At 43.5% G+C, this 12,317-nt stretch overlaps 2 protein-coding genes across 4 annotated transcripts in view; both read left to right on the top strand.

Annotated features, from left to right (window-relative positions):
- The first annotated feature begins 138 nt into the window (after positions 1-138).
- AP-1-2beta (adaptor protein complex 1/2, beta subunit) lies at positions 139-8,807 on the top strand. Of its 2 annotated transcripts, none has more exons than XM_022789057.2 (11): positions 139-444; positions 1,064-1,096; positions 1,542-2,886; positions 3,190-3,300; positions 3,650-3,746; positions 4,092-4,249; positions 4,394-4,663; positions 4,968-5,355; positions 5,545-5,726; positions 5,886-5,951; positions 6,082-8,807. In XM_022789057.2, exons 3-11 carry the CDS (start codon positions 1,726-1,728, stop codon positions 6,499-6,501), a joined length of 2,853 nt encoding a protein of 950 aa, XP_022644792.1. In that variant the 5' UTR covers positions 139-444; positions 1,064-1,096; positions 1,542-1,725; the 3' UTR covers positions 6,502-8,807. The 2 variants fall into 2 exon arrangements, with proteins under 2 accessions (XP_022644792.1, XP_086833137.1); XM_086977011.1 differs by lacking the exon at positions 139-444 and adding an exon at positions 490-760.
- A 155-nt stretch (positions 8,808-8,962) lies between these two features.
- The window catches only part of LOC111245943 (uncharacterized), a 25,724-nt gene continuing 22,369 nt past the window's right edge, over positions 8,963-12,317 (top strand). For both annotated transcript variants that reach the window (XM_086977010.1, XM_086977009.1), the window contains exon 1: positions 8,963-11,569. The gene's annotated coding sequence lies outside the window, so the exon portion shown is untranslated. The remainder of the gene's footprint in view (positions 11,570-12,317) is intronic.

The raw sequence follows: 12,317 nt of genomic DNA, 5'->3' as shown, positions 1-12,317 counted from the left end.
AAACGAGAAACAAACAGGGATAGATAGGAAGTGAGAGAGAGCAGCAGCAGCAGCATATAGCAGGCGGAGAAGGAGAAGGAGGAGGAAGACGGCGAGGACTGAGGGACAGTGGCGGTGTGTAGCGATGGCCAGCCGCACGGCCCAGCTAAACAGATCGATCGGGACGTCACGCAGAAAACATCATCATACAGCTCTGCTGCTGTTCTGTTACACTGCCCCTATTATTGGTGATGCTGCTACTGCTCGTGACGACTGTCTGGTAAATGTCTGTGTGAGCAGCAAATTGGTGGGCGAATAGAATCAAGGGGCGTTTTTCGACGTTGTTGTTTTACCTGAACGGTGCTCAGAGGTCTATCTGAAACTGTGGACTCTACCGAACGAGTGTTGGCCTTTGTCCCGTCAAGCTCCGGTTGCTGCGGGCTAGCCCTTGCCACGTCCCGCACGGTGAGTTTTGTTTACTTACTGTTCCACGATCGTGATGACACTGTTAGCGCCGCAAGTGCGGACGAACACGAATGCAAATTGCTTAAATGAATCGCTCTTGTTCGGCGATTATCGAGCGGTTACTGCCATTAGCATTCACCTGCGGATGTGTGGTCAGTTTTTACCACGGACACGGATGTGGTCCTATGAAATACGACCGAGTCCTCGTTCCTGTTTGAAATGACCGATAAAGGATAAAAAGCTACAAGATCGGGGAACTCATTCCGCTCTGAAATAGTGCCTTTCAAGTTGATGCAAACATTGTTATGTTAAAAATGTAAGACATACCAAAGATAGTTGTCTATTATGGGTTTTATTGGCAAAATGCTGTTTTAGACAGTATGATTAAGAATATGTCAGGGCGGATGTTCTTCGTGATCACTGCTGTCGTGCTTTAAAGGTTCATACAGGACCCGCATATAGTAATCGCCTCGAAGTATTCAGTGGAAGTGTGAGGCGTCTGAATGAAATTGCACCTTAAATCTGCTGCGATACGGTGCGGTATAAACAATTTCTGCTATCAAATAGACTACAGTTTATAAGCAACTCACGTGGTTCTTCTTATGTTATTGTCTTTCAGGAAAACGTTATCGCTACTGATTGCCATAACTGGGTAAGTAATAGCAGCTAAAAGAACGAAAAATAATAATAGCGGCTAACAGACACAGTGCGTTAATAATTTTGCTCTATTGTAATTTATATGCCTATATTGGAATAGACTTAGAATCTAGAAGCTTTCTGATTGAATTGCTGAAGTAAACTTGTGGTTGTAACACATCAATAAGTGTATCAGTGACAGCAAATGGCACTCTGCTGTTATGTGCCATGGTCTTTATTCAAAGTACCTGTAAAGATTATATTCCATACACACTATAATATGTTCAAGAACTAATACGTACCCAATTCTAGGCCCGCAAATTGGACTAACATCTACAAACAAATGTATTTTATTAATGCTACGCTACCGCATCACAGTCAGATAATTCTTAGGTTTTGCCTTCTTAAACGTTCTAATTCTTGTCTTACTATTATCCTTGTTTTGGCTTGTTGAATTACAGCTGTGGCAAATCGTTTTATTTACCGGCTATACACGCCGAGTCGAATTAGTCGCCAATCACACACCGAGCGAATCCGTGACCGCTTTGACTAGACGGTTAACTGCTGTTTGTCATTTTGTCAAATCATCGCTGTTTCTCTCGAAATCGTTTTTTGTACGGAAGACGAGCACAAACTCTTGCAACGATGACGGACGCAAAGTATTTCACGACAACGAAAAAAGGGGAGATCTTCGAGTTGAAGAGTGAGTTGAACTCGGAGAAGAAAGAAAAGAAGCGGGAAGCCGTAAAAAAGGTGATCGCCTCTATGACAGTCGGGAAAGACGTGTCAGCATTGTTCCCCGACGTCGTGAACTGCATGCAAACGGACAACCTCGAACTCAAGAAGCTCGTTTATCTGTACCTTATGAATTATGCAAAGTCACAGCCCGACATGGCCATAATGGCGGTGAATACGTTCGTGAAGGACTGCGAGGACCCGAACCCGCTCATCCGAGCGCTGGCTGTTCGCACAATGGGATGCATACGTGTCGATAAAATCACAGAGTATTTATGCGAGCCCTTGCGTAGATGTCTGCGTGATGAAGATCCGTACGTGCGTAAAACAGCAGCTGTATGTGTGGCGAAACTCCACGACATCAGCGCGTCCCTAGTGGACGACCGTGGCTTTCTCGACTCGCTCAAAGAGCTTCTATCCGATTCTAATCCAATGGTTGTAGCGAACGCAGTCGCAGCTCTGTCTGAGATTGCGGCTGGCGATTCATCAGCAGCGGCCAGCTCTGCGATGGCGCCGCAGGCTATCAACAAACTGCTGACTGCATTGAACGAGTGCACCGAGTGGGGCCAGGTCTTTATCCTTGACGCCCTGGCAGGCTACAAACCTCGCGATGACCGTGAGGCGGCGTCGATCTGCGAACGTGTAACACCTCGGCTGGCTCACGCAAATGCAGCTGTCGTACTGAGTGCTGTTCGCGTACTTATGAAGTTGATGGATGCGGTAGCTGCTGGACCCGAAGGTCCGGATGCGGTAGCGTCGTTGACCAGGAAACTGGCCCCGCCTCTGGTGACTCTGCTAAGTTCAGAACCGGAGGTTCAATATGTCGCCCTGCGTAACATCAATTTGATTGTTCAGAAACGCCCCGATATCCTCAAGCACGAGATGAAAGTTTTCTTCGTCAAGTACAACGATCCGATTTACGTCAAGCTCGAGAAGTTGGACATCATGATTCGTTTGGCCAACCAGTCGAACATCGGCCAAGTCCTAAGCGAACTTAAGGAATACGCAACAGAAGTCGACGTTGATTTTGTACGAAAAGCCGTTCGAGCTATTGGACGATGCGCTATTAAGGTATGTTCTTTTTATTGAAAACAAAAATCGCAACTATTGGCCAGTAACATATGGTCGCTGTGATCCAAAGGTCTCCTGCTACAAAATAGAATATTGCTATTCCAGGCCAAAGAGACGACACATATTATCGTAATTTTTTTTTAGCTCAAACTGATAATTCATCATTAGGCTTCTCCTCTGTCCATGGTGTGTATATATAGTACTAATTATAACTAGATGTATATATACAACTTTAAATCATAATTAAATTCATTGGGTTCTAGGAAATTAGTCACTCACAAATGTTACCAATCAATAAATTAGGTTGAACCTTCAGCCGAGAGGTGTGTTGCTACTCTTTTGGATTTGATTCAAACCAAAGTCAACTACGTTGTTCAGGAAGCGATTGTTGTCATCAAGGACATCTTCCGAAAGGTGGGTAAATACACAGAAGAATTGGCAAGGATTAGAGCCAGTTCTATCATCGTACTGTTACCTGACCCAAACCTAAAATCTATACGTTACTACAATAACCTCTATACATATTTGTAGAACATAAGCTGACCGCAGTCAATCAATTGTAAGTCTGTTCCAAATTTCTGATAGCGCTCATGACTTAAGCCGTTTTAGGGATGGTAAAAAGTAATAAGGGATATAAGGGAACAAGCTTGAATCTTAAGCTTGAATTTAAGCTTGTATTACTTATCTTTGTTACTGGCTGAGATTGTCTAGGTATCTCATTGGGGAATTTTATCATAACTTATTTGGCGTTTTTTATATGCAGTATCCGAACAAATACGAGAGTATTATTTCGACCCTGTGCGAAAATCTCGATACGCTGGACGAACCAGAAGCACGCGCTTCCATGATCTGGATTATTGGTAAGTGCAAGACTATAACATTGCAGCGAAACATGATGGAGGTTCAGTAAATATGCTTGGTGTTTTTATACCTTGCTACAAATCTAGGCTGCATCGTTATGCAAGTGCAAAAATTGTTCCCCAACAGATACTTCCAGTTATAGAAATCACAAGTTAGTTTTTGCCAAAAAATATTCTCATGTTGATGAGTCGGTCTACAATAATGAATACAAAGACACTAATGGCAAACGAGGAGATGGATAAAAGTCATTCAACTGAAACTATTTTTGTTAAAGTGCTGTGATGCTCTATGGAGGAGCCATCACGACAAGGTGAGGCGATATTAAAGAATATAGTGCTTTCTAGGCGAATATGCGGAGCGTATTGATAACGCGGACGAGTTGCTAGAATCATTCCTAGAAGGTTTCCACGATGAGAATACAGCCGTACAGTTACAACTCCTCACTGCAATCGTCAAACTGTTTCTTAAAAGACCAACAGAGACTCAGGACCTCGTGCAACAGGTACAATTTCTTTCCTAAAAGTTATTTCTATGTTAAGCTTCAGGTACGCCTTTTACATGATTATCTGTCAACGTACTACTCCATTGATTTCACTCAGTTAACAATTAGGCGTCGTGCATGGTATTGTCTCGGTCATACCGATAGGTTTTGTCACTTGCGACACAAGATTCTGACAATCCGGATCTTCGGGATCGTGGATTCATCTATTGGCGCTTACTGTCTACCGATCCTGCGGCAGCCAAAGAAGTTGTACTTGCAGAAAAGCCGCTTATATCTGAAGAGACAGATCTGCTCGAACCAACTCTGCTTGATGAACTAATCTGTCATATTGGATCACTTGCGTCCGTTTACCACAAGCCACCCTCGGCCTTTGTTGAAGGCACGTCAGCAACTGGCAAAACACAACTTGCCCAAGTACGTGCATAATTTACTCGGTTATTAATGTCAAAACAGGTAGATACAATTAAGTGACTATACGTCAATCATTCGGGGACTGCTTACTGAACTATACTCATGACATGTCCAAATTCACCATTCCGTTTAGGCGGCGCATCAACTAAATGATGGTTCTACGCAGTTTACAGGCAGCTACTTTCAATTACATTATCTTGGTATCAAACTTGGCCGCGCAACTTAGAAGCTTCTATTGCTAGTTTTCGAGAGAGTTCGATCAATCGTTTCTAAGCGTCCTTTTCAACATTATACCGCCGTATTTCAGGTTAAGGGAACAGCTGCTGCGGGAAATGCAACAGCGCCGGTAGCCCCGCCTGCGGCCGCTTCACAACCGGCCGTTATTCCTTCAGCAGACTCACTTATCGGAGACTTGCTCTCGATCGATCTAGCTGGAGGCTTCAGTCAGCCCGCTGCACCAATGGCTCCCGGACCGATTCCCGGCCTCGATGTTCTGGGCGGGGGTTTGGATGCGTTGCTTGGAGGCGATGTCAGCGGGACTGTTGTCAGCGCGCCCGTGGCAGCTCCAGAAATCTCCGCTCCATCAAGTGGAAGTGGTGCAGCCGGTCTTTTGGGCGATATTTTTGGAGTGGCGCCTGTATCAGCCTTCCACACCTTGCCTAAACAGGTGTGGCTAGAAGCTACGAGAGGAAAAGGTATGGTTTATTTCAGATGGTAGATAACATTTATTTTGGAGGTCGAACACTTCTACAAACGCTCTAGATGGGACAGCACTTAGTTACTATATAATATACACATTTCCAAATTTCCATTGCAGTAGTGACAGCTATTTTTATTCATGATATACTGTAAATTTGATAGTTGTTGCGTTATCGTTACTATAGGCCTGGAAATTAGCGGGACTTTCACAAGGCGCAACGGTCAGCTGATAATGGATATGACACTTTCGAACAAAGCTATGGCACCTATGACCGGCTTTGCAATACAACTGAACAAGAACAGCTTCGGACTTATTCCCGCACAACCCCTCAACGTGCCACTGCCGTTACAGCCTTCCTATCCTCAGGTAAGGACATGCATGAACATAACAGTTGACTGATTGGCACGTTAAGCGTGCCTACTATACTATGAGACCGTGTAATCTCGCAGCTTGAGACATCGCAATTCTAAAATGCAGGACACGTAGCAGGGAATTGCTTTAACTGATTGATTCTGTGCACTTCAGGACATCTCCCTGCCTCTCACAACGGGTGGGCCCGTACAGAAAATGCAGCCGCTCACCAACCTTCAGGTCAGTTTGTATTTCAAGCGCGGTTTCATAAAATGAATGCCATTTATGATTTGTCGTAAGAGGTTCCTGGTAATCAGTGTTGTTTTCTGACCGCTTATGATGTTCTTACTTTTTGCCGTGTTTGTTGCAGGTGGCGATCAAAAACAATGTCGACGTGTTGTATCTGTCGTGCCTGGTTCCGATGCATGCGTTGGCGGTGGAGGACGGCCAGATGGACAAGAAGGTGTTCCTTGCAACGTGGAAGGACATCCCAGCAGACAACGAGCTACAGTTTGAGCTGACTAACGGGCTGGCACTCAGTCCCGACCAGATCTCCGCCAAGCTTCAGCAAAACAACATGTTCACCGTAGCTAAGCGTGCGGTGGACGGACAGGATATGCTTTACCTGTCGCTCAAGCTCGTCAACGGCATCTGGGTGTTAGCAGAACTCAAGATGGCTCCATCGTTCCCTGCCAGCTCTCACAGCAGCATCACTCTGTCGATCAAATGTCGAGCACCGGAGGTTAGCGCCAGCGTACACCAAATCATGGAAGAAATCATTAAGAATTAAGGGAACAAAAAAAACGAGAACAAGCGAGCAAACGGTCACAACCACGCTAAGGCTACTTCTAATGAGTTGCTCTAAATTGATATAGACAGCACTGCCGCTGTAGCAAAACCAACTAAAAAGGTCCCACAGAAATATGAAAAAGGGCTAAAAAAGAAAAACAGGGCAAGCCTATGGCAGAAAATAGAGGCCTACCATAAACTCAACAATCAAATCCTACCACAACCATGCTGAAGGGCCGGAACGACATCTTGTCGTCAATTTCGGGTATATCAAGGTATTCCTGTGATCGAAAGTTCTCTACAAGTTCAACGTTTTCCTGAGAAGATGAACCGTGGCAACCTTCGAAATTATGAAAGGTTCCCTACGTCAACGGGGCAAGAGCATTCGTTGCGACAGAGCAATGTCGCAAAATGACGAGAAGGCTGGACAGTTATCGTTGCTGTTCTAGCTTGTATTTGCGGTAACGCAATATCCTAGAGACCACACACACACACACACACATACACACACACACACACACACATACACACACACACACACACACACACACATTTATTTACACAGACACGTATATAGAGATACATAAAACGAAAAACTAGACCTGTAGATCAGCAGCAGCATCAGCGAATGTCGGTCAGCAGGAAATCCGCAATTAGAAATATATACATATATAGTACGTGAGGTACACCAAAATCATTCGTCACATGCTTCGCCGAACTGCAAAACAACCATTAGACCACTATTTATCAAGTAAGTTAGATACTAAGTTAGAAAACGACTCTAAAGTCGTTTTCTGTTTCCTTTTCTTTCGGCACCTAGACACACAAATTGCTAAGTGTGTTTCCCATGACCGATCTAACTGTCGATTTGACTGCGTTGACTTAAGTAACCCTCGATAACGATTTTTTAACTCTTATGTTGACAGAAAATAAAGGAAAACACAAAAGTAATAAAATGGTCGGAGCAGCAAGCCAAAATCCGTTATTCTGCTTATTAATTTTGCGTCGTGATATGGACGACTAACAGAGAATGCTTTGTCTTAGTGATAATTTTTATTATATGCTCACAATTTAATGCTGTCTCATCTCCAGTAGTTATTAATAGCGTATAGCTGCCGAAAACAAGAGAGATTAAATAATTAAACTCGATAATATATCATCGCGCTTACAAAATTAGCGTAAGAAAAAGCACAATTATCAATACGGTTTCATCAGTCTGTTCTAAGCTAACGACGTTTTTAAAAGAAAACACAGCAGCCTTTAACTGTATTTGGCGATGCCGAAGTAATACATTTGGCTATAATGCATGCATCTATGTTATACATGCTTGACCTAAATGTCATCGTGAAGCTGACGAAGTCGGAAAAACGACACAGGAAAAAACGATATACTATATCATTTTTCCTCTGTGTCGTCTCGTAGCGTTGTCGATGTTGCCGAATTACAAAAACAAAATAAAAACGGAAGCTGAACTAGCATTACGTAGGGATTTGCAGAGCTTGGATATGTATCTCTAGCCTATAGACAATTAGCTAAGAGAAAAGATTGAAGAGATCGAGTGCTGACCTGACGTATAATGATATGATGATAAAGCTGCGCTACGAATGATTCCTAGTGTTACACCGAGAAGCTATTATGCAATACACATATTCGATTGTAAGCAAACAGATATAATTTATGAGTTTTTTAATTTATAATATTTTTTTTAATATTATACAAACGTACACGGCTACATACGATTACGAAACTTAGATTAGGAGGATTGGACGAATATGTTGCATTAGAACGACATAATTATTGAAAACAACGACGCCTTTTTATCCTAGTTATTTAACGACACGTACCTTATTATTTTTGGTGATTCATTGAAGTATAGTGAGCCGAAAATAGGGTGATAGTACTCGAGTTATCAAACTGAAAGTATAGAATAATGTGAGATAAGAAAGGTGTGTCGATGACGCATAGTTCACAGTAAAAGCTCGGGCAATGCAGTGACAAGGGACCTATGATGAGATTGCAACGTTAATGCCACACGGAGCCACCTGCTTTGTAAGCATTAGGCATAATATTGGCTCGGTGAAAAAATAGTAACTGGATTGTTTATATAGATACGTTTGGATCGACTATGGCATCGACTGTTTAGTAATGGTATAGATGGAACGAGATCAGCACAAAACATGTTTGAGTGAATCACATTGGCTCAAACTGCGACAACTTTCACGGTAAAGACAGGTAACGACAGCGGCGCCTGCAGCGGCAAGGAACTATATTATTACAATAAACATAGCACGTCGTGCCTGCGAAAAACCGACAAGCAATTGATTAGGTATCTAAACTAAAATTAACCGAAAATAATTTGCCGCAGAACAGTGACCAAAAACAACTTTATAGAACAACATTGTTGTTCAATAACAAAAACATGATGAGTTAACTAATTATGTGATATGCTGAATCGTAGGAAAACTATTTATGCAAAGTCTTTGAAAAAAGGCTTTCCTTATTTTTGATGGCCTTTGCTTCGATCCTTCTGAGTACTCGTTCTAATATTTGCGTTTTTATAGAAAATCTATTAGCCTCTTCTCGAAGTAATAATAATAATAATAAGAAATAATGTTTCCTTTGTAGTATTGCCACAGATTAGTTCTATGGTAGCTCTGTAGAATTAAAAAGGGTTTACTTTTGCTAATCACGCCTCTTTTCACTATAACATCGAATAAAAGTAGCTAGAAGAATCGCATGCAATTCTTGAATTTATTTAAGGACTTGAGCTTATTACAAAAAATGTGAATTTAATAATAATAGCAACAACAACAACAACAATAAATTTTTTATCCGCGTAAGACTACATCGATAAACACAAGCCCCACAAAATTCGAGTGGTAAATCGAGGCTGCCGGTTCCACATATGTATTCCGGTGAAGAAAGGCGTGAAAAACTTTATTAGGCGGCTTTATTTGAATATAATATAAAATCATCGGAAAAATTATTTAGGAGAATAAACGAAAGATAATGCTCTAATTTCTTACAACACATATAAATACAATACCTTAAGTATTCGTTTGAAAAAAGTCTATGTCATAAGCTATCTTTTATGGCAAAGCATTGAACTTACATTTAATGCTATGTTGAATTACGCCGTCTTAAGCCTTATAAAAAAAGTTTTTATTATGTTCGAAACAAAAGAAAAAGTGGCTCGTTTCTCTCTCACGGAGTAGCTATAACGTACACCATTCTATTTCAGTTTATCAATGCAACTTTCAATTCGAAATGAAGCTTGAACTATCAGCGAAGGTCCTAACTTCGGGCTAAACAAATTTATCTATTGCAACGATATAGTTGTCGGGATATGTTTTATGCAGTCACTGTATACGAATTAAGAATGACATTTTCGTTCGTGAGAATGACAAAGCATTCGCCATGCGCCAAAATATTCGCTTTTTCCCGCGCATTTTCCAAAGCTTGCGGTCATGAACGAATCAGCTGAATTGTCGCGGGAAAAATCTACCCGCTTTTGCTTTCAGAACCAAATCTACGCCGTTACCTATGATGGTGATTCAAGGTAACTGCGGCCTTTGGTAATGGCTCTCCAATCAAGTAACGGCTGGCCCGGGCTCAGCCTTGGTTTCCATTCTCAGTAGCAGCAGCAGCAGCAGCAGCAGTTGCCGTGCAGTGGAATAACCCGCCAAAACATGCATCCATTCGGAGAGCCGTTCTTTCCCATGTCTGTATCGTCAAAAAACACAATAACAACAACAGTTCGAATGACGACGCTGATGCTGCTGCCGCATCTGGTGCTGTTGCTGCCGAAACAGCGGCTGCTCCATTGCTGTTGAAGGTGTTATTTGTGATTGTAAAGGCAGGCCGCCGCTGCAGTAGCGGCAGCAGCAGTGACCGTGGGGATTGCCGTCCATCGACCCACCGACCACTGTGTCGGCCCACTGTGCTGTCCTGCCCCGCTGTACTGGTGACCACTGAACTGAACTGCGTTGTTTAGAATCGCCCTCCCTAGACCCCTGTTCGGTGTTCCCGGTTAGTTCCTGGACGCTTGAGGCCGTTTTTTGTAGGGCTCCACACTGTGTGCAGTTGTTGACTGGCGTCCGGGCTGCTGAAACAACTGTATAACCATCTCAGCCTTATGAGGCCGTTTAGCTTGAGCTGAACAGATTATTTGCAGAGGAATCGTCGTCGTCGTCGTCGTCGTCGTCGTCGTCATCGTCGTAGTATTACAGTAGCAGCTGCAGCAGCAGCTGTAGCACTACGAGTACTGCTACTGCTGGTGGTTCTGCTGTGACGACTGCTACGGCAGCCGCTGCACCTAACACTGTCTCCCCTCGTCAGTGAGTAACAGGTAACAACAGCAGGCCTGGGGCCAACGGCCCCGCCGCCGCCGTACTCGCTGCCAGTGGGGACGTAGACGAATCGACCGAACGGGCAGTGGTCGCTGGCGAGCACAACAACATAACATTGGCCTGTGACTATTAGCCATCGCACAGGCGCAGCACTGAATAACGCTATAACCGACGAGTGTCGACTCTCTACGTCCGTGCCACTAGTAACAGTAGTACTATTACTGCTATATGTATGTATGTTTATTTGTGAACCGAATTTCGCCACCATTTTGCTCGTGAACGACAACAAAAAGAAATGAAGGCCAACCAGTAGTCGAAATAATAACACCAACGGATCGTGCTGTGTGCCGTCGTCGCCCCGAGTGCAACAGCCAATGCTGGTGCTCTGTTGATAATAGTAGTGGATACGGTCGTGGTCATGTCACCGCAGTGGTAGTGAGTGTCGTGCATTGAAGACTAACGGGTCCTGCACGCACGGCTGTCGTGCCGATCCCGCCTTGCCTAGACAAAGTCGCATTTGTGCGATTCTGAACACGTCGAACAACGCCATTGTGTTCCTGCTGCTTTGTACCGCTTCCGAGCCGCAGTTTTCAACTGGCGCTATGAAGGATTGCCGAAGGTGCCAAAGAATCCGTGGTAGTGCAGACGGCTGCCTATTAATATCATCATAAACCGGTCGTAGACCATGATCGTCGTATGCCCCGAGTGACGCAGAAACTGGTAATAACCATAACACAACAAAGGTCCCATCCGTAGAGATTTAGCAGTTGATGGTGCACAATTGCATTCGTTGAGTCAGTACAATTTATCGTGATTGCTTCCAGAAGGTTATGCCTGCGGAAATCGTGTAGAGTTTACGTTGTGCTTACTTACAAACAAACTAGCCATGATCGGTGGTTTCCGTCAGAATTAGGCGAGATAGTTTTGCTGGCTAGCTAAAAGCTTAAGCAATGCATACGGTTATTGTGGTTTGGGAACTAGATTGTGTGAAATACAAAACGCCTTCCATAGAAGCTACTGTTGTTGAGCAGCTTCCAAAACCTAGTCATAAATTAACAATAAAGTAGCTCAACGTTGTCGTAAATCATGAAATTAGTTGTAATCTCGACGAGTATGCACTCGAAGTTGAATTACTCACATAAGTTCGTTACACTATCACGCGCCAGAGGCAATTCGTTTGATCTGATTTGTGTTACAAGGCCGCATGATACAGCTCGACGGAAAAAGAAAAAGCCTTTAACGACCTGCTTCAAGTTTCCCGCCACTGGGCGCTTAACCGCTAGTCAACCGTCGCGTAGAACCCAATTTTGACCGTTGATTGGCGCGCCGGCTACCTGGTAAATTCACTGATTAGTTTCGAGTGCGTAAAACGGAATTAACTCATAAAGATTAGGTTCCCGCAAAGGAAGAGTACACAAGTGAAACGTATCAGATCTTTTGCCGTATAAACAAATTTGAGCTGTTTAAA

This window comes from Varroa destructor, unplaced genomic scaffold, assembly GCF_002443255.2.
Source record: "Varroa destructor unplaced genomic scaffold, Vdes_3.0 BEIS01000001.1, whole genome shotgun sequence".
NCBI classification, from domain to species: domain Eukaryota; kingdom Metazoa; phylum Arthropoda; class Arachnida; order Mesostigmata; family Varroidae; genus Varroa; species Varroa destructor.
This window is presented reverse-complemented; position numbering and strand designations above follow the sequence as displayed.

Bases quoted from the DNA above. Each gene is read 5' to 3' on its own strand.
- AP-1-2beta (XM_022789057.2), top strand. From the start codon at position 1,726: ATGACGGACGCAAAGTATTTCACGACAACGAAAAAAGGGGAGATCTTC. The intron at 2,887-3,189 runs GTATGTTCTTTT...TCAATAAATTAG, and splicing joins TTGGACGATGCGCTATTAAG to GTTGAACCTTCAGCCGAGAG. The intron at 4,250-4,393 runs GTACAATTTCTT...TCATACCGATAG, and splicing joins CTCAGGACCTCGTGCAACAG to GTTTTGTCACTTGCGACACA.